Source organism: Bos grunniens, chromosome 22 (genome assembly GCF_055505025.1).
Source record: "Bos grunniens cultivar Pamir isolate PY7600 chromosome 22, Bosgru_T2T1.0, whole genome shotgun sequence".
Lineage (NCBI taxonomy): Eukaryota > Metazoa > Chordata > Mammalia > Artiodactyla > Bovidae > Bos > Bos grunniens.
The window spans coordinates 46,500,744-46,519,895 of NC_141186.1; the positions used below are offsets into that span (position 1 = coordinate 46,500,744).

General features: G+C 45.0%; 1 protein-coding gene across 6 annotated transcripts in view; it reads right to left on the reverse strand.

The window, feature by feature from the left end:
- Positions 1-19,152, reverse strand: part of CACNA2D3 (calcium voltage-gated channel auxiliary subunit alpha2delta 3) — a 900,680-nt gene that overhangs the window by 188,033 nt on the left and 693,495 nt on the right. For 5 of the 6 annotated variants that reach the window (XR_015151529.1, XR_015151528.1, XM_086367461.1 and 2 more), the window contains one exon: positions 16,407-16,481. Coding sequence is in view for 4 of the 6 variants with exons in the window: in XM_086367461.1 (XP_086223587.1) it covers positions 16,407-16,481 (75 nt within the window). In the remaining 2 variants the exon portion in view is untranslated. Of the gene's footprint in view, positions 1-15,228; positions 16,004-16,406; positions 16,482-19,152 lie in introns of those variants that run through there. The other variant, XM_086367462.1, reaches the window with a different exon arrangement.

Genomic DNA, 19,152 nt, shown 5'->3' on the forward strand with positions numbered 1-19,152 from the left:
CACCCCACTCCAGTACTCTTGCCTGGAGAATCCCAGGGACGGGGGAGCCTGGTGGGCTGCTGTCTATGGCGTAGCACAGAGTCGGACACAACTGAAGCGACTTAGCAGCAGCAGCACCAAATTCAATAGTCTTATCCACCACTGGTCCACCCAGCCCACTGGACTGGTGACTGAGCAAAATGTTTAGTTTTAATTTTTTTGTATGTGATTCTCAATTATACTAATATATATTTTTAAAAGTGTTTCTGGATGTATGCTGGTCTGAATAAGCCCAACAGTCCTCTAATGTTGTTCATAACTTATAGGAAAACCAAAGGTCCCCCGCAAGGCTGACTGAGTCCTCTAATATTCGCCTGTGATCATGGAGACATGGGTAAAGGCTGGAATAGATGATTATCATAGAGGAAGAGGCCAGCGGGCCAGGCAAAGTAGCCAGATTCATCGAAGGACTGCATCCATTGCTTCTACCAAGTGTCTCCTAGAACTGATGGCATCTTTCTATCCCTCTTGTGCTCAGCTTGGTGTCGGTCACGGTGATACCTCTCCCTTAATGACAGTGCATGTCTCCTAAGCACCCCTGCCTGGATGGACTCCATTGTTCAATACATTTTCCCAAGTCCAGCCAGGGAGGTTCGTCTGTAACCCTACATATTACCATTCAGCCTTCAATCCTTGTTACATCTCATGCCCAGCAGGATGATGTCCAACATTCCAGAATGCCGTACGTCCCCATCACACCACCTCTGCTTGCTCCTCTGGCCTCTGGCTCCGTACTCTCCAGCTAGACTGTGCTGACTCCAAAAAGTGTCATTATCATTCCTGCCATCAGGCCTCTGCACATGCCACTCCACCTGCTCCCAATACGCTCCAACCCAACTCAGAGTCGCGCGGCCATTCCGCACTCAGTCAAGACATCAGCTCCTCTGGGAAGTCCACACTGGCCTGGCCCCAGTCGGTTCAGGTCCTTCTTGAGTCCTCTTCAGTTTCCCGTGGTATCTCTATCTCTGTGACTACCACACTGTACTGCTATAGTGCAAAGTTGTTCCTTCCTTGCCTGTCTCCTTCCCTCTGTCCCATGTACCTTTGGGAAAAAAGGTATTTCTTATTCAGCTAGCAAAGTAATGCTCAATTCTCCAACCCAGGCTTCAGCAGTACATGAACCGAGAACTTTCAGATGTTCAAGCTGGATTTAGAAAAGGCAGAGGAACCAGAGATCAAATTGCTAACATCCATTGGATCACAGATAAAGCAAAAGAATTCCAGAAAAACATCTACTTCTGCTTCATTTACTATGCCAAAGCCTTTGACTGTGTGGATCACAACAAACTGTGGAAAATTCTTAAAGAGATGGGAATACCAGACCACCTGACCTGCCTCCTGAGAGACCTGTAGGCAGGTCAAGAAGTAACCATCAGAACCAGACATGGAATAACGGACTGGTTCCAAATTGGGAAAGGAGAATGTCTAAGATGTATATTGTCACCCTGCTTATTTAACTTATATACAGAGTACATCATGTGAAATGCTGGGCTGGATGAAACACAAGCTGGAATCAAAATTGCCGGGAGAAATGCCAATAACCCCAGATATGCAGATGACACCACCCTTATGGCAGAAAGGGAAGAGGAACTAAAAAGTCTCTCGATGAAGAGGACTGGATGGAGGATGAAGAGGATGAAAGAGGAGAGTGAAAAAGTTGGCTTAAAACTCAGCATTCACAAAAGGAAGATCATGGCATCTGGTCCTATCCCTTCATGGCAAATAGATGGGGAAACAGTGGAAATAGTGTCACTGCAGATGGTGACTGCTGCAACAAAATTAAAGGACGCTTGCTCCTTGGAAGAAAAGCTATGACCAACCTAGACAGCATATTAAAAAGCAGAGACATCACTTTGCCAACAGAGATGCACCTAGTCAAAGCTATGGTCTTTCCAGTAGTCACATATGGATGTTAGAGTTGGACTATAAAGAAAGCTGAGCACTGCAGAATTGATGCTTTTGAACTGTGGTGTTGGAGAAGACTCTTGAGGGTCCCCTGGACTGCAAAGAGATCAAACCAGTCCATCAAAGGAAATCTGTCCTGAATATTCACGGGAAGGACTGATGTTGAAGCTGAAACTCCAATGCTTTCGCCACCTGTTCCAAAGAGCTGAATCAATAGAAAAGACCCTGATTCTGGGAAAGAGTGAAGGCAAGAAGAGAAGGGGATGACAGAGGATGAGACCGTTGGATGGCTCACTGACTCAATGGACATGAGTTTGAGCAAGCTCTGGGAGATGGACAGGGAAGCCTAGCATGCTGCAGCCTGTGGTGTCGCAAAAGAGTCAGACGTGACTGAGCAACTGGACAACTTATTCAGCATCAAACCTGCAGTGCCTAAGAGAGTACTCGTCAAAGAGTAGATTCTTCATGAATATTTGAGGAATGAGTAAACAGAGTGAATGAGCAAATTATAATGGGTCTTTACTTAATAAGCATGTACAACACCTACCATATGTCTGGCCTATTCTAGGTATTTTGTGAACATGAAGTCAGTTAATCCTCATAGTAATTCCATGCAGTAGACACTATTTTTGTCCTCATTTTTCAGTGGAGGAAACTGAATGGAAGGAGGTTGAGTAACTTGTCCACAGTCACACAGCTGACAGCAGCAGAGCTGCAGTTGACCCTGGACACAAAGCCTCAGGCACTATTCTGCTCCACTGAGAAGTGTGTACCGGTGAACCTCCCATATACAAACCTGAGGTTGCTGCTGGGTGCCTGCCTGAGATGTGCCCTTCTAGGGCACAGTAAGTTGATGATGGCAAAGTGACCTGTGGCTGTCCTCAACAAGCTCCCTGGAACTCCACTTGAGTAGAGCTAAGTTTCAAATTGTTACCTCTCAAAGGAAATTTTCCATGAAATATATATGAAAGTACAATTTATACTTGTGTTTGAACTTGGATGAAATAGGTATTAGTTAAAGGCATCCAATCCACAGTATTCTCAAACCTGCTGCAGTACTGGGAGTGAAATAAGCACTTTACCTGTCACAGTCACACCCAGACTCTCTTCCTGGAGTGTAGCAAGAAACTTAGAAACTCCAGAGGAAGCTTTTCTGGGGCAAGGAGCAGGCATCTGAGAGAAATAGAGTATTTCAACTGATTGTAATACCCAGGATATACTTCTGAAATCTCTCTGGTTCTATGTTGGGGAGAGGGGACAGTACTCCGTGTGTGATGCCTGTCAGCTTCTGAATGTCCCAGATAAAGGATTTTTCTCCTCTTTCCTCTGTTTATCCTTCCCAATCCCAGGAAATTAAGCTTATCTCACTGAGCATTTCTTTCTTTTGGGGTACATTTCTGGCAAGTGGGGTCCTTGTTTATTTAAATCTGCCTTGAGCACTCCTAGCAGAAGGTTCTTCGGGCTTTTGATTTAATTTGGAGTGTGTGTGAGTGTGTGTATGTGTGTGTGTGTGTTCCTTTCAGATGTGTTCTAAATTTGTCTCCTGCAGAGTCTGGCCTCCACTGTGCCTGTGGTAAGATGTGTGCCTCTATCTGTGGGATGTTGGTTTTGTAGTCACTGGGTCCAAAAAGAAGCCACTGTGACAATGATGAATGTCCCCTGACTTGCTCCTCAGGTGGTCTCTGTCCTTCCAGGGACAGACAGGCACACAAAGCATCACATTTCAGACTTGAACCCAGAGCTCCCTGGGCTGTGGCTGGCAGGCTAGCCTGTCATTTGGGATCTCTGGCCCTGGCCAGCTGAGGCACAAAAGCACTCGATCTTATGAAATCCCCAGCCACAAGCCAAAGAAATGCCAGCTATTGGTATGCTTGTGGGAGTGGGGGTGGGGTCACCCAGGTCCTGTCCCAAAGAGAAAGGGGTAAGTGAGAATAATGATCAGCAAAAGCCCTGTCTGGTTTAGCCAAACTGAATATCTCAAATGCATTCGTGTTTCCCTTTGCCCTGAAAACATCCGCAGAGTATGTGGAAATGGCAGCTGGGAAGTGTTCAGAAACACACGTGACCTGTCACATGATTATAAAAGTTGAGTGAAGTGCATAATGGTCTGGGCACCTCCTCAAAGAAGGGCAATGGTCAGTTTAGGGGTGTGGTGGGGAGTAAATGATTGTGCCCCAAAGCCCATGCTCTCAACCTTTTTATTTGCATTCTTTGCGTCTTATCATTTAGGATTATGTAAAAATGACAGCTGCTTATAATTATTTGGAGGTTTGAGTTGCAATAATTAAAAACATCTGCCTTTATCTTACCGCTACCAGACTTAACCCCTCAAGGTTGGGTCTACTGAACTTCAAAGAGGGAAGCAAAAAATAAAAGAAAACTCCACACATTACTAACAAATTTCTAGTGATTCATTTAAATGTATAACCAGCTATTCCAACAGCCTTCAAACCTTTAATTATCTTTTAAATATATATAATTTGGGACTGCTAATTAGATAGCAATTTAATGCTCTCATGGGGATTCAGATGCACTGTCTTTCTAAAATGTAAACTCGCGGAGGCATCATCACTGGCATTCAAATGACTGAATTCTTCAGTTATTCAAATGAGTGTGGGCACTTATACTGTTGAATCATTTGAATATTCTGCTGTCAGCTCAAGCTGCAGGTTTTACAGGGCTCCTCAGTACATTGGGGGTAAGGCTAGGTTTCTCCCAGTCCAACTATCTGGAGAGAAACCAGTCTGACTCCTCCCCAGGGAGGCCTAACCTCACTCACCAGCCCAGTTTGGCCTTCTCTTGGATGCAGATGGCTCTGTTTGCCTGTTTGAAGGAGGAACAAACTTTCCTGGAATTTACAGTTATAAAAGCTTTAATGCTCACTTCCCAGCATTCTTCATGCTGGCCTGCCTGCTATTGTCTGGACAGTTAACATTTTAATTAATAACTCGCTCCCCACAACAGGCTGCTGCAGATGGAGGAGGTGAGGGTTTCACTCTGCCTTGAGTTTCCACTTCCTGTGTATTCCTACCCCCATGGAGATGGCCCTTTAAATTATATAAAGATGTGCATCACATGGAGAGAAGCAATTGATCAATTAGATGACACTGGACGATGATGGAAGCCAGCTCTTCCATCTCAGCCTCACAATGTGGCTAGGCTTTGCATTCCTGACTCCAGGCTAGTAGCTAGCAGCTGACACTCATTTCCCCCATGAGGGGAAGGAGGTGCAGACAAATCTATAGGAATTTTTAAGAGATCATTATTCAACACATTGCCTGTAATTACATTTTGATGAGCCTTTTATTGCTAATTCATCATCCAAGATGGGGCACTCTAGATATGAAATTAATCTAGTAAAACAAAGGTCAGAGTGTGTCCAGTGTAAAGAAAAGCTCTGTCCTCATCAAATCCTTTTGCAAAACAATAAAGTAGCAGAGAATCCTATCTCTAAACCAAATTCCCTTAAAGTGCCGTCTCCATTATTAACAGCATAAAGCTAACACTCCCTGGTGCTTCTCAGTGCAAGCAGGCTGATGTGAGGTGAACACATGCACAGCCCCCAGAAACAGAATGGGAAACGTGCCTGATCCCAACACTTTAAAGCAAAGGTCTATACGCACACAGAACTGTATTTGAAGCAAATCTATTTTTGCAGAGATGTATCAGTCCACTGGGATCGTGGCGCAACTCTCCTCTGAAGCAGATCCTAAGGCCAGGATTTAAGGGCAAAGTTTTTACTTTGCCAAGAAATGCCTGTAGGAACATGGCAAACTGACTCAGAGACAGAGACAACAGGCAGGCAGCCAACACAAGTTGCATCATGGAGCATGTGGGCACTGTGGGCACCTCAACCTGAATCCCACTGCAGGGGTCCGGAAGCCAGTGTGCAGCAGGTGCCTCCAGGGAGCCCACCGGGAGGTGGGAGTGCTCATCAGTTTTTGGTGGAAGGATGCTAATTCCCCGGCACCCCTTGCCCGCTGTGTGCTTGAAAGGAGTGAACTCCAGAAGTCACAGAAAGTCTTCACTAGGGTTTTGGCAGCTGCAAGCCAGGCTGGAACCCATGGAGGTGAGGGCTGAGGGGGCCTGGGCGGGCCATCCACAGAACTATTGCACTAAGCATGTTTCCAAATAGGAATTTACCAACAAAACCTCAAGGCACTTTCCCTTGGTCTTTGGAATTCTGTTCTGAATCTACTCACAGATTCCAGACACATCTTAGGTCTCCCCGTGCCTCAGGGTCTTTGCATACATGGTTCCCTCAGCCTAAACTAGTCTCCATTATCTTGGCACAGCAAGTTCTTTTCCCCCTCAGGGCTATAGGGTTCAGCGTAAAATGTCATCCCCAAGAAGGGTTCCCCTTGACCATTCAACTAAAAGTAGGGCATGACCCTAGTGTATTGTTGTCTCAGATCCTTCCTTCCTTTGGAGAGGTTATCCAAAATGGGTTAATACTTTTTATTTGCTTACTTATGAGCCTAAAACAACATATCTTATCCATGACCACATGAAGGGGGAGTTGTGTCAGTCTTGTTTTTATCCCTTGATCTCCAGCATATAAAAGAGCGCCTGGCACAGAGAGGTGTTCGATAATACATGCCAGATGAGAGAAGGAGAGGTGAGAGGGAAGGTGGGCTCCGGCAATGCACATCTAGTGTCTGAAGGGCCCTTTGTTGTTTCCAAATGTGCTGGATTGGATCACAACCTGTGAACTGAAGCTTACAGGCTGCAAACTAGCTCCCTGCAGAGTTCTCGAGCCACCCCTGTCACAGCTGGACACCACGTCCTTTTATAAATTCTTTCTTGACAGTATTCCCACTCTGGTGCTTAATAATATACTGTGTCATTGTGTAATCAATTACCTATCTGTGGGTCTTCTCTCCTGTTTATTATTCCACTTCCTCTCCTAGGTATTTTACCAGGCCCTGGATATGCAAGGGTGAACAAGACACTGATTGGTATATTCAGGCTGCCTGCAGTGCAGTGAGGGGACAGATGTGTCGAGGGATTTCTGTAATGTAGTATGGAGCCCAAACTCAAAGACCTGTGCAAGAAGTCCGGTGGGCTGAGGGCACAGAGTGGTGTGGAGAGGAAGGTTTGGGGGTGGGAGTGGGAGGCAGCGGGGGACGACAGGCTGTGTGCTCCCTGAGAGCAGGGGTTAGAGCCACACCCAGCAATGGTTCCCAGACTCGGGGATTCCACAGCTGTATCAGCCAGGCTGCTCTGGTTGTAAGCAACAGATACCAATTCTTAATCACTTGAGCAAAGAGGAATTTAATAAAAGTGTATTTGGAAGCTCTGTGTTCCCACCACAATGTGAGATTAATGAATATGAGTGAATGAATAAATAAATGAAGGACAGGATGGAGGGCCTTTTCTTCTTGCTTTCTGGTTTTCTTCCTTCCTTCCTCCATCTTTTTCCTTGTAATTCTCCCTCTTTTCTTCCATTCTTACTTCTTCCCTTTCTTCTTTTTCCTTTATTTATCCCCCCCCTTTTTTTCTAGTAAGCACTTAAGAGAAACAAACCTTCCATCTAACTCTTACCTCTGTATCAGTCAGGACCCCAGCAGGAAGCATATGGCATCGTCAAGCTGGCTAATTAAGGAAGTTTTAATAAAGGGCCTATTGTAAGAGTGGGGCAGGTGTAGGGAACTATAAGAAATGGTGTAGTGCCCTGAAGTCACAAGCAGTGGGGCCCTTCTCTTCCACTCTGCATGAAGGCACAGAGGAAGGAACAATCACAGCAGCCCACAGAGAACAAAAGGCTAATGTGGCTTTAGACTGGGTGCAGCCAGTGCCAAGGGACACAGGGCTGAATATACAATCCACTGCACTCTCCTCTCGTTTCTTCTGGGTGTGAGTTCCCCACCAGCTAAACTCCATCCAAGGCCAAGATCAAAGATGCCACCCTGAGTGCCATGCAGGTGGTGTGCAGGAGCAGACAGCAGAAGCAAAGAGGAAAATTGTCTGCAGAAGCCAAGAGAGGCCCACCGCCCAACTCTCATTTTATAAAAGAGCCTTATAACACTGCTTCAGAATTAAGGAAGTCTGTTCAATTGAAGAGGTTTAACTTGATGGAAAACCACACTGTCCATAGTTGTCTTTTTTTTCCCTCTGAAGACTGAGTCAAAAAAAATAAAAATAAAAAAGACTGAGTCAAATTTGCTTTCTGATTGACACAGTCCTTGGCCTAGGCATCAGTTAATCTCTCTAAAACAAGAACTAACACACAGGATGCTACGAAGACTTAATGAGGCAAAACACACAAAGATGATAAGCACACAGCATGGTTCTTAAAACTCTACGTAACAGCTGCACTGTCACTGCTAACCCACTCTCTGCTATATCCTATCTATGCCCTAGGTGCCCCTGTACACACCCGGCCACAGAACTTGGGGACCAAGCGCTATAGAGTTCCTGAGGTTTGCAGGACAGAAAGGCAGGCACCCCTCTAACCTGCTTCATCCTGAAGCTCACGAGGTGTAAGCATTCCTTGCTCAGGGCTGCCAGTCTTCCATTCAAGTGTCCAGACTGGGGAGGCTCCAACCGTTGCTCTCAGCATTTCATCAAGAGAAAAGCACGCGAGGCTCTGTTTTCTCTTTCACCAAAGGATGTATTTCAAAATTACCAGGCTCGCTCCATGGGGGTCACACAGTCTTGTTTATTTTTTCTCCAAGAACACACTCCTCTGAGCAGATACATATACTAAGCATCCGATGATTCTTTCTTTTAAAATAAAACGGGATGGATTCAGACCCGACATAAAAGGATTGTGTTTTGACAATGTGCTCAGGGAGCGGGCACACGGCGGTGCCCGTGCGCCACCTACTGGCCAGTCTCGTTCAGTTCCCAGCAGTCTGAGCAGAGAACAGAGCTGAAGACTGGAGATGGGATTCCAGTCTTAGAAGCCACAGAGTTATATAAACGATGACAGGTTCCCACCCGCTACACCCCAGCAGGTTGGGGCCAGCAGAATGCATGGTTCTGAGACCAGAGACAGAAATCAAAAGCAGTGCTTGGTCCAGCATGAGGACAGAGATCTCAGGAAGTGTGTGGGACCCCTGCTGAGTCTGGAAAGAAATGTCCCTCACAGTAGGCTGTGGATGAAATTGGTGTGCATGCCACCTCTTCTGGGAAGCCCTCCAGCATCTCAGGGTGCCTTCCTCAAGAAAAGCAGATGCCTCCCCCGCGAGCACATAACTCCTCTTGGCCTGTAGCAATGAGCTCCTTGTGGGCAGAGATGCTGTTGTACCTGCTTCTCTGTCTCCATCAGCTAGCACAGTGCCTGACGTGAGGAACATCTCATGAATGTTTGCAGTCCAGCAGAGGCAGGGGCGGAAAGAAAGGAGAACTTAACCAATTACATGAGATTCAAATTTTGCATGTGATGAAGCAAAGACTCAGTAAGTGTTTGATGGGTAAACATGTGGCACCTGCACTTCTCACTTATTGTAGAAAATTGGTACCCAGATATTTAGTCATCAGCATCCTTCAAACGCCATCAAAATCTACCGAGAAGTATCTATCAACCACTCCCTCGGTGCAGCAGCAAAGTCACAGGAATTCACAAGGGATCGTGTGGGAGAGGCTGAACACACAGACCTTTCCCAAGAGTGATAAGTGATCAGAGGAAACTGAAATACGGGGTGTGATGGGAAGTGAGGGAGGTGTGTGGCTCCTTTGGTCAGAGAGCAGGGAAGCTTCTCTGTGGAGGTGACATTGAGATGAGACATGGAAGGTGGGACAAAGGCAGTCACAGGTGTATCGGGAACAAGATTACAGGCAGAGGGAAGAGTAGGCACAAGAATCTGGACCGGAGAGAAGCTTGGGGCTTTTGAGGGATGGACAAAAGGGCTGGAGTAGACTGAAGGAGGGGTGAGCACAGCAGGCAGCCACACCACTCTGGCTGGCCAGAGAGGTCAAGTCAGATACGGTAGGGAGCTGGGGCCATGGCCCAGAGTTTGGGTTTTACTCTAGATGCCAAGAAAAGCCAGATCAACTGAGTGATGCCTGTGAAAGCCCACGTTGACTGCTAAGAGCATAATGCTGGGGTGAAGGGGGTACAAAAACAGGTGTCCAGAGCAGGGCTGAAAGGGAACGGAAGTTATCTAGGAAAGCCAAGACAGAGGGCCTGTCAAGAGTGACAGAGAGAGGGGAGTAGACTTGGGGTGGGGAGTGGGGCAGAAAAGGGCAGTGGTGAAGGCCACACCCACACTTGTTGAACTCAGAAGAACCCTTAGCATTTGCATTGAGCAGGAAGGAGAAATGAAGGAAGACTGAGGCATTCCTCAGTCTGCTTAGCATTTAGCATATTTACATAAGTCCATAGGATGTCCATTTCATTCCATATGAGAGGACAATGGTGTAAGAATATTTAATTTGTCAGAATGTCCATGTGTCAATCTGTGTTTTCAATGACCTTCTGCCAGAGCCAATCTATAACCCATGTTCAATAGCAAAAAGGCATGGAAAAACGAAGTGGCTGGGCATCCGTAAGAACAAAGAAATGGAATCAACATTTGGAGTGGGATGGGGACAGTCAAGGAGTCCATAAGGACTGACTGGTGACATCAAGCAGAACTCAGCCTGTGGGAACAGCAAGAACACTGACTTCCAGAGGGAGTGGAGAGATTCTGGAACAGGAAGATGTCATTGTCATCTGCAGAATCTGGACTCCTTGGAGAGTTCACCTGAGTTTGACAGAACAACAGAAATGGCCGGGGTCTGATGGAGATAGCCTGACGGCTCAGGCTTCCCCTCCCCACACTGGCCTGGGCTGTACAGCTTGGTTACCTACTTCCTTTTTAGATGTAGCTACTAGAAAATGTTAACTTACACAGGCACCTCATGATTGTGGCTCATATGACATTCTTCCTGGACAGTACTAGTCTAGGCAGAAGCTCACTGTAATTGCCTGGTGATGACCCTGTTATTCATCCACATGGCTGCAAAGATCAGGTTCCCACTCTGCTTCCTATTTCCTGAGAATCAGCCAATATAGAAGAGTGAATTTAGCGCATCCCAACTGATGTGGGGGCTCCTGGTTCTGACTCTTTCCAGTCATTTAACCACTCGATTGCTTGGTGCCTCAGATTCCTGTACGTAACATGAGGATATGCACTGCCTCACGGAGATGCTCCTGGTGCCCGTGGTTGTCCACAATCTGACTCCAGATTGCCTTCCAGACCCACCTTCCACACAGCCTGGCGTCCGCACACCCTTTCTCTGAGCCTCTGAGCCTTTCCGTTGTTTCTGCATCCTAAGCTTGCTAGTGAATTAGTTCATGATCAAAAGCTTTAACCACTTAAAACACTTTGAGCAGTGTCTGTCACACAAAAAGGGATCAACAAATGTGAAACAAAGTTTACTAAGACCTACAACAATAACAGATACAAAAATGCATTTTCCCTAGTTGGATCTATGGCTACTTCTCCACCCTACATATCAAGTCTTATCTTCCCTATTTGATTCTGAGCTCTCCGTGTTGGAGCACTTCCCCGCAGCCACTCTGGACAGCTTGCTTAGCCCTAGAACATAGTAGCCATCTAGCCAATATTGAGGGAAGGGACTGAGGGTTTTCCCCATCTCATCTACCATTAGCCCAGCGGCCCATGGGACTGGCTAATTTTTCTCCAGAATAGAAACTCTTCAGCATCCTTCCCCATCTTCTGGGCTTGCAGACACAGAGCAAACAGCTTTTGGCAAATGTCAACGTGGTTTCATGGAAACAAGTCCTAGATTTTGTCTGCCCCAGGCTCCTCTGTGGAGCCTTGCCTGTGCTGTGGCTGCTGGAAAGGAGCCTTTTTTGTGTTCTCTTGGTGGTGTGATGAGGTCCACATTCCAGGCCTCCATGGGGAAGGCAATCAACTCAGATGTCCCTTTTTTCTAAAACGGAGGGGCACGTGGATTACCAAAATCTCAAAAGAAAACCAGATCATGTGAAAGGAGGTCCCTTCCTAGTTTTATTTCCCTCGATGCTTTGTCGGGCAAAAGAAAAAAGATATATTAGGGGTTCCACATTTTAAGAAAAATTCGTAAAGCTCTCAAAGAACTTTATGAGAAGAATAAAGTGCAAGAAAAATCGATCTAGACAGTAATTCTAAGTAACCACGCTTTGAAATAGTTTTAACCTGAATGTTAAAGAGGGGCAGAGACCAAGGAAAAAACTTCCAGATGTGTAATAACAACTCAAAAATCATTCCTCAAGGTCTGACTTGAATCCTTCTTGCTTCGCTATTGTCCGAGTCCCCACCCATGAGATGGCCCCAGCCCACGTGTTCCTTCAGCCCCCATTCTAACACATGGATCCCAGCATGCTGGGAACCACATAAATGTTGAATCAGCATCAGTTAGTCTACCAGAAGTCACAAGCCGGTGGCAAGGACAAAGTGACTGAGAAACACTTGGAGAAAGACTACAGACAGCCCAGCTATCAACAGAAAAGTCCTGCTTGAGCAGCTTTGCCAATTAAACCAAAGCCAGTCTGCTGAGTAAGGCTCCTACATCTGAGCTGTTTTTGGAGACACTTCATGATTCACACCCAAATCATACAAGATGAAAGAAAATACTGGATAAATCAAGCCAAATATTAAGTTTGGGGGGAAAATTTTATTGGACAAATTAGAAAAATATTGGTATTGTGCTTCAGGAAACCCACTTCTTTCCTCTGGCTGCAGGGGCAGAAACAACCTCAGTGGCAGATGGAGAGGGAATAGGAGTTATTTTAAGTGAGTCGGCTCCGTCCCCCATGCTGGCCACAATCTCCCACTCACACCCACTGTGCTAATCTGGCAGCCTCGGCCAGAACCGAGGGCAACATCCATTTGTAACAAGGATTTAACTGTATGACTGGGCTTGGAGAAGGCCTGTCAGGTTGGAGTGAGGATTCCCTGCTAGAGCTGGCCAAGCACGCTGCTGCTGCTGGTTGTCCCCAGCTGTGGGTGAGGCTCTGACTGGGTCCACAGACGTCTGGTGCAGACACCAGGTTTCTGGGGGAAGTGCCCTAATTACATAACATTATCCTGAAGGATCCAAAGTAACTGGAAATGAAACGACTTGGGAGGATTCTTTCATTCCTTCTCCTTCGAAGTCCCTCCTCTGTGCTGAGTGACTGGTGGTGAGGGAGAACGAGGGAGTCAGTTTTCTGCGTTTGTTGTTCAGGTGAACAAGACAGAGACAAATAAACTACCTGTACGCGCCGAGCTGGGCTGTTCCCCCATGCGGACTGATTCTCAACTGGCATACTTTAGCTACCGCAGCTGCTAGCATATCCTCAGTGCTACTTTAAAAACAGACAGACAACAGTAACAAAACACTTAGGTTCCCTGGGCTCACACAGAACCTCCCAGTACAGCTACGGTTTGCTTTTCTTCTAGCTCAGAGCTGACCAAGAAAAATAAGGGTGTGAATGTGTGAGAGACAGACAGAGCTAGGGGGAGAGACAGACAGGCACAGACAGGCGTAGCTGAGGTTGCACAGACTAAGTTGATGTCAGGTTGAAAGTAGAACTGCATGCAGACTGCATGATCCCAAGGACTCTGTCTGTTTACTCATCCCAAGGACTCTGTCTGTTTACTCATGTGTGTGTGGATACAATCCCTCACTGATGTTTATCATGATAACCTGAACAAGGTGAATAATTAAAAATGTTCTTTAAATCCAGCCCCTACCCCCGCAAGCATCCACCATCACCGAGTCCTCGCAATCTTTATAGCAGTCAATAAAACACAAACAGAATGCCCACAGAACTGCCACGGTCCCCACAATATCCTGGCCTTGATTTGTCAGACAAGGCTCTTTACTTGTATTATCCCATTTACACTGACAACCCATAATATTATACTTTTTAGTTATGACAAGATTACAAGAGAAAATGATGCTCAGAAAGGCTGTGTGACTTGCCCAAAGTCACACAGCTGGTTTATGATGGGACTAGGAATCAAGGATAACCTATGTACTGCTGAAGTTGAATTCCTTCCACTTCACTGCTGTCTTTTTCCCAGCAGGAAAATACAAAACTCAGGGAGGGTTAACATCCACTATTGATTACACAGATGGGTTAGTTCACAGAATCCTCAACAGTGGGCATCACACCAAACCTCTTCTAAATATGTCATGGCCTCAGTGTCACAGATGGAAAAAATGAGATAGATGGTCCATTGACCTGGCCACTCCTGATGTTCTTATTGTGGGTCAGCTTCAAAAAGCTTCATCTGGTTTGGGTCCTCAAAAGTGAGATGTGCAGCATTTGCTTGGGCCACCGCATTTATGGGAATCTGACCCTAGCTGCCATTTCCAGTGAAATCATTCATTGCAGTGTTTCAACAGAGAGAACAGAAATGACTTGGATCTGTGGGTATTTGCACTGTCAGGAGATGATCAGTGTTGACTGGTTGGCCTATTCTTCTAAGAGCCTTTCAGCTGCCCTCTCAGCGGCTACAGTTCTGAAATCCATGAGATGGATTATTTGCAAACAGGCCATTTGCTGCATGACCAGGAGATGTGAAAGACCAGAAAGTCTCTGAAATGACTGCACAGATGGGAGCTGCTCACTTCCACATTATAGAGAAAGGGAAGGTACCCTGGTGACCCTTCTGACATCTGGTTCCATTTTATTCCTTCTTTAAAAGCTGATAAATAGGAAAGTTAATTCATTCACTGGCAGAAGATCCAGGTTTGATTGCTTCATTTACTCTGATTCACTCCAACTTGGAATAAATAAGCACTAGGAGCCTACTGTCAGCCACATCAAACATATATCTCCTACCACCCTCAACAAGCAACCCCAACTGCAAGACTTAGAAATGGGTACTGTGCTAAGCTTTTTAAACTTAAATACACTTTTAGACTTAAATACCCTTAAAAAGTTAGGTAGGTTTTTCAGTCAGACTTTTCAGCAATTCTGAATTAAGTTTGGAATCAGCTAACCAGTTAATTCAATCCTTTTTTGATAAAAAGCTTGTTGAAGTCAAGTATTACCTTAAGTTGCATCCTGAAGCATGCATATGGGATCCATATGATGTGGCCATGACTCCATTAATACCAGGGCGATTAGAGCAAAGTTGGATGGTGATGGAGCTAAAACACGAACTTCTTCTAAACAATGATTCAAGGGAGAAGCAAACTGGTCCACAAGATGTTTCACAAATAAACGTTTGCATAGCAGGCACTGCTGATATTTTCTAATTTTGATGAAAGGAAAAAAGACATGTGGAGTGGATGGGTATGTGTGAGTGTGTGTGTGTGTGTGTGCATGTGTGCACAGCTATAGGAAATGAACTATACTTTCTTGACATTCAAAAGTAGAGTTTACTATATTACTCTTTATACTTTTATATCTTCTTTAAAATTGGCTAACCACAGACCAAAAGGGATGTCTTTTTGTCAACACATTGCAACTAGATCAGGGGTGCAAACATGTGGTGCCCTCTCTGCCATGCCCCTCCAGAATCCACAGTGCACCAAATCTGGCTGCCCTTCAGAATCCTCCTAAACACAGTGCTCCAGGCAGCCTCTCCCCAGGGATCAGAATGGACCATGCTATTCTGGGCTGTCTTGGACTAGGCCTAACTCCACTCACTTCAAAGAGAGCTAAAACAATGCTGAAAGAAAATGGTTACATGTCAGCTCACTAAACAGTGCTACTGGATACAGCATAGGCAGGACAAGGGGGAAAATCTCAACGGTTTCAATGAAACACAAAAGATATTGTTGAGTATCTTCAAACCAGCAGGCACCGGGCTTGGGTAATGTTCCAACTCCATCATATGAATTTCCAGGGATCTTGACTCTTATTTGTTGTATCAAATGTAATTTTCAAGAAGTTGGTCTCAGGACTTCCCTGGTGGTCCAATGGTTAAGAATCCGCCTGCCCATGTGGGGCACACAGGTTTGACCCCTGGTCTGGGAAGACGCCACATGTCACGGGGCAACTAAGCCCGTGGGCAGCCGCCACTGAAGCCTATGCACTCTACAGCCGGTGCTCCACAGCCAGAGCAGCCACTGCAACGAGAAGCCTGCGCACTGCAGCCAGAGAAAGCCTGTCCACGGCAGTGAAGGCCTAGCAAGTTCCAAAATGAATAAATAAGTAGATCGTTTTTTCTTTAAGTTTGTTTCAGGCTGGAGGGTGAGAGATCATTTGTTTCATAAAGCTACCTATTATGATGTATATTTCAAACTGAACAGAGTTTTAAAATTTTACATATATTGGCAAACATGAAATAAATAAGTTGCAAGACATATATGGATTTATATGTAAAAACATGATAGCAAATATATTTACCCTATATTATTTGCATATGATATGTCAAAATGCTAGTTATAAACTATTAAAACAGCTTTTCACAGACAGTATTATGAATTGAGCATTTCAAGTGAAAACTGCAAAGTGTGTCCACTGTAGAACTGAAGAAAACCTTTTAAAATCATAAAAGGAGAAACACAGAAATAAGTATTTCTCTTACCAGTGGTCTGAGTTCTGGATGCGTCAGGATATATCCATTATTTGTGATTGCAAAGGCATAGCCATGAATCCCTAACTGTAAGAAGAAGTGAGAAAGAAACCTTCATTAGCTTGCTCCCTGGTGAATTCACAAAGCAGAAAGCAGCCCGACATTTAGTAATTTACAGCTTAAACTTGGCATTCATAACCCTTATCAGCACAATATTTCATTAAAATGAATGCAAGGCACTGATCCTTGACATTTGGTGGAAATGAAGACCTGTCACAGGATAAGCTCAGCAAATAGCACAATTTAAAATGTCACAGACCCATGTTGGCATCCAAAGACCCCACTTTGATTTATTTAAAATGAAAACAATTATAATTTTTAAAAAGCAAGTGGCTAATGTTTCTGGAGACTCTATGTCCAAGTGAACAGAATTTTGTCAACCTGGGTGTCTTTTCTCTACCTGAGATAAGTAAGGCAAGAGGGGCCTCCCTCTGATGCACCCTAGGCTCCCGACAATTCCATACCCCCAAGGCCATCTCAAGCATGCATTCTCCTAGGCAGTCATTTTCCGTAATTCTTCAAGGAGAAAAGTGTCCCCACAAGCCTATATAGGAGCCTGCCAACCCCTTTTACATCCTTTCGTCTTTAAACTGTGAGGCCGCCAAGCTTTTCCATGCATGCTTCCATCGACACAAAGCCTGGGTAATTTTCTATGCAGAGCCTCACTTAATTTATGTTTTCTGACTAAATAGGACTATGGGAAATAGTTTGAGAGCAATGAAATGTTTTATTAGCTTTAAAAAGTATGTAATCAAATTTAACACTGCACTTATTTAAATAATAATCCCAGCTTTTGACAATATTTCTATTACACAGTTGAATGCATCCATTGGCTACAATAAATTTACCTACAAATCATTCATGTATTAAAATGGCCTCTGGCATAAAACCCATACTGATCTCTCTCTCTGAAGAAAGAAAATGTAACCCACTTTTGCCAGAGCAGTGAAAGGGGAGAAGAAGAAAAAATCCTTTTTCCCAATGAGTTATTTCATAGTCCTGAGCCCTCACTGTTATTTTCTTTAAAATTCTCTGCTGCTTGCATTCTTGAATATGATACTATTAAATGATCCAGACAACAGAGTTTACAAACCAAGAATGACCCTGTCTGCTTGTTAGCTTAACGTCAAGGTGATGTGAAATTAACTTCAGAGAATTTAACACCGGCAATTAAAAGTATTCCTTGCATTACAAAAAGCAAATATGCACGTGGTAGTCAAGGGCAACAGACATTTTCTTCTGGAGTTACCTTACACAGCAAGTCTTAATAAGATTCTACTTGATTCTAATGATAAAAGTATATTTCATTATGCTGTGAAAGATAAACCAGAGATTTCCTATCCTTTGAGATGTATATCGTCTCTTTTCATCTTGTCTCTTGGAAAAATGTCAGACACAGTCAGCACTGCATTAATTACCTTTATTATGTCCCTGTTTAATACAGACTGAGGAGTCAAAACGGACTCAGAGAGTTTGACTTTTTCCATTAAAGGCAAAAGTGGTCTTTGGTTGGAAATTCAAACTCACGATGAGACCAAACAAATGATATTTTATAGTCAACTAATATATTCAGTGGCTTCTAATGTACATTCCTTCACTTCTTGGTTTGCCTGTAGGAAGCAATACTCAAAAGAAAGTAAAACTCCATGCATATGCCCCCTCCAAGCTCTCTACTTTTCTTGTGTAGCACTTATCTAAGTGATAATCAATTATTTGTGAGGTTGACTATAAATAGTCAAGATATCAGTCAAGGCCTTTGATTATTTAAAGCCTATCTCCCTGCCAGAATATAAGTTCTGTGACAGCCAAGGTCATACCATGCAGTTATAGAGGGATGGCTAGGATGAAGGGAAGAGGGGTCAAGAAAGGAGGAAGCAGGAAAGGAGGAAGAAGGGAAGTAACAGAAGCTGAATTGAGTGCAGATCCTACAAAAGCATCCTGAACTCTCTGCTTCTTTCCTGTGATCCAGAGACTGAGGTGACCTTCCCACCCAATGTCCTCCACTCATTGTTTAGCTGCCATCTTGCTTCCTTGTTGCTCACTCACATTTCACTCTCCCAGAACCTGCCTCTGTCATGCCCCCTCGCCCACCAAAATGCCACCAGAACTCCTTTCTCTACAGTTGCCAAACCATATAGAATGTACCCTCTTTTCCTGGTTGTCTTAGCCTACTGCCCCCTCTTCCTTGACACTCTAATCCCTCAGTTTCCAGGCCCCACACTCCTGGATTCCCTCCCTTTCATAGGATCCTCGTCCTCTACTCACCCTGGAAGCAGTAAGCTTCTGTCCCCAGTGCTCCTTGTCTGCTTTAGCTCCTTCTCCTCCAGCATGATTCATCAACCACCTGGATGCTGTTGACCTCCAGATCTGTGCTCCAGCTTTGGCCTCTCGCCTCAGTGGTAGACCCCAGGGTTCAAGTGTGTGTCTCTACCTGGGCATCACACAGGTGCCCAGACTCGCCCAGTCCAACGTGGGCCCCTTCCCTTAGTGCTGCTCTCCCTGCACTTCTCTCTCAGTTGGTGGCACCACCAACCACCCACCCAACTCTCAAGTTAGAAACTAAAGAACCATCCCTAGATCCCTTTCTCTCTTTCATCCCCAACTTGTTGACCTAAGTAATCACTAAGTTTTTCTCCAGAAATCATTTAGATTCATCTCTGCTTCCCCACCTTACCATCCATGTAGATTTAATATAGCA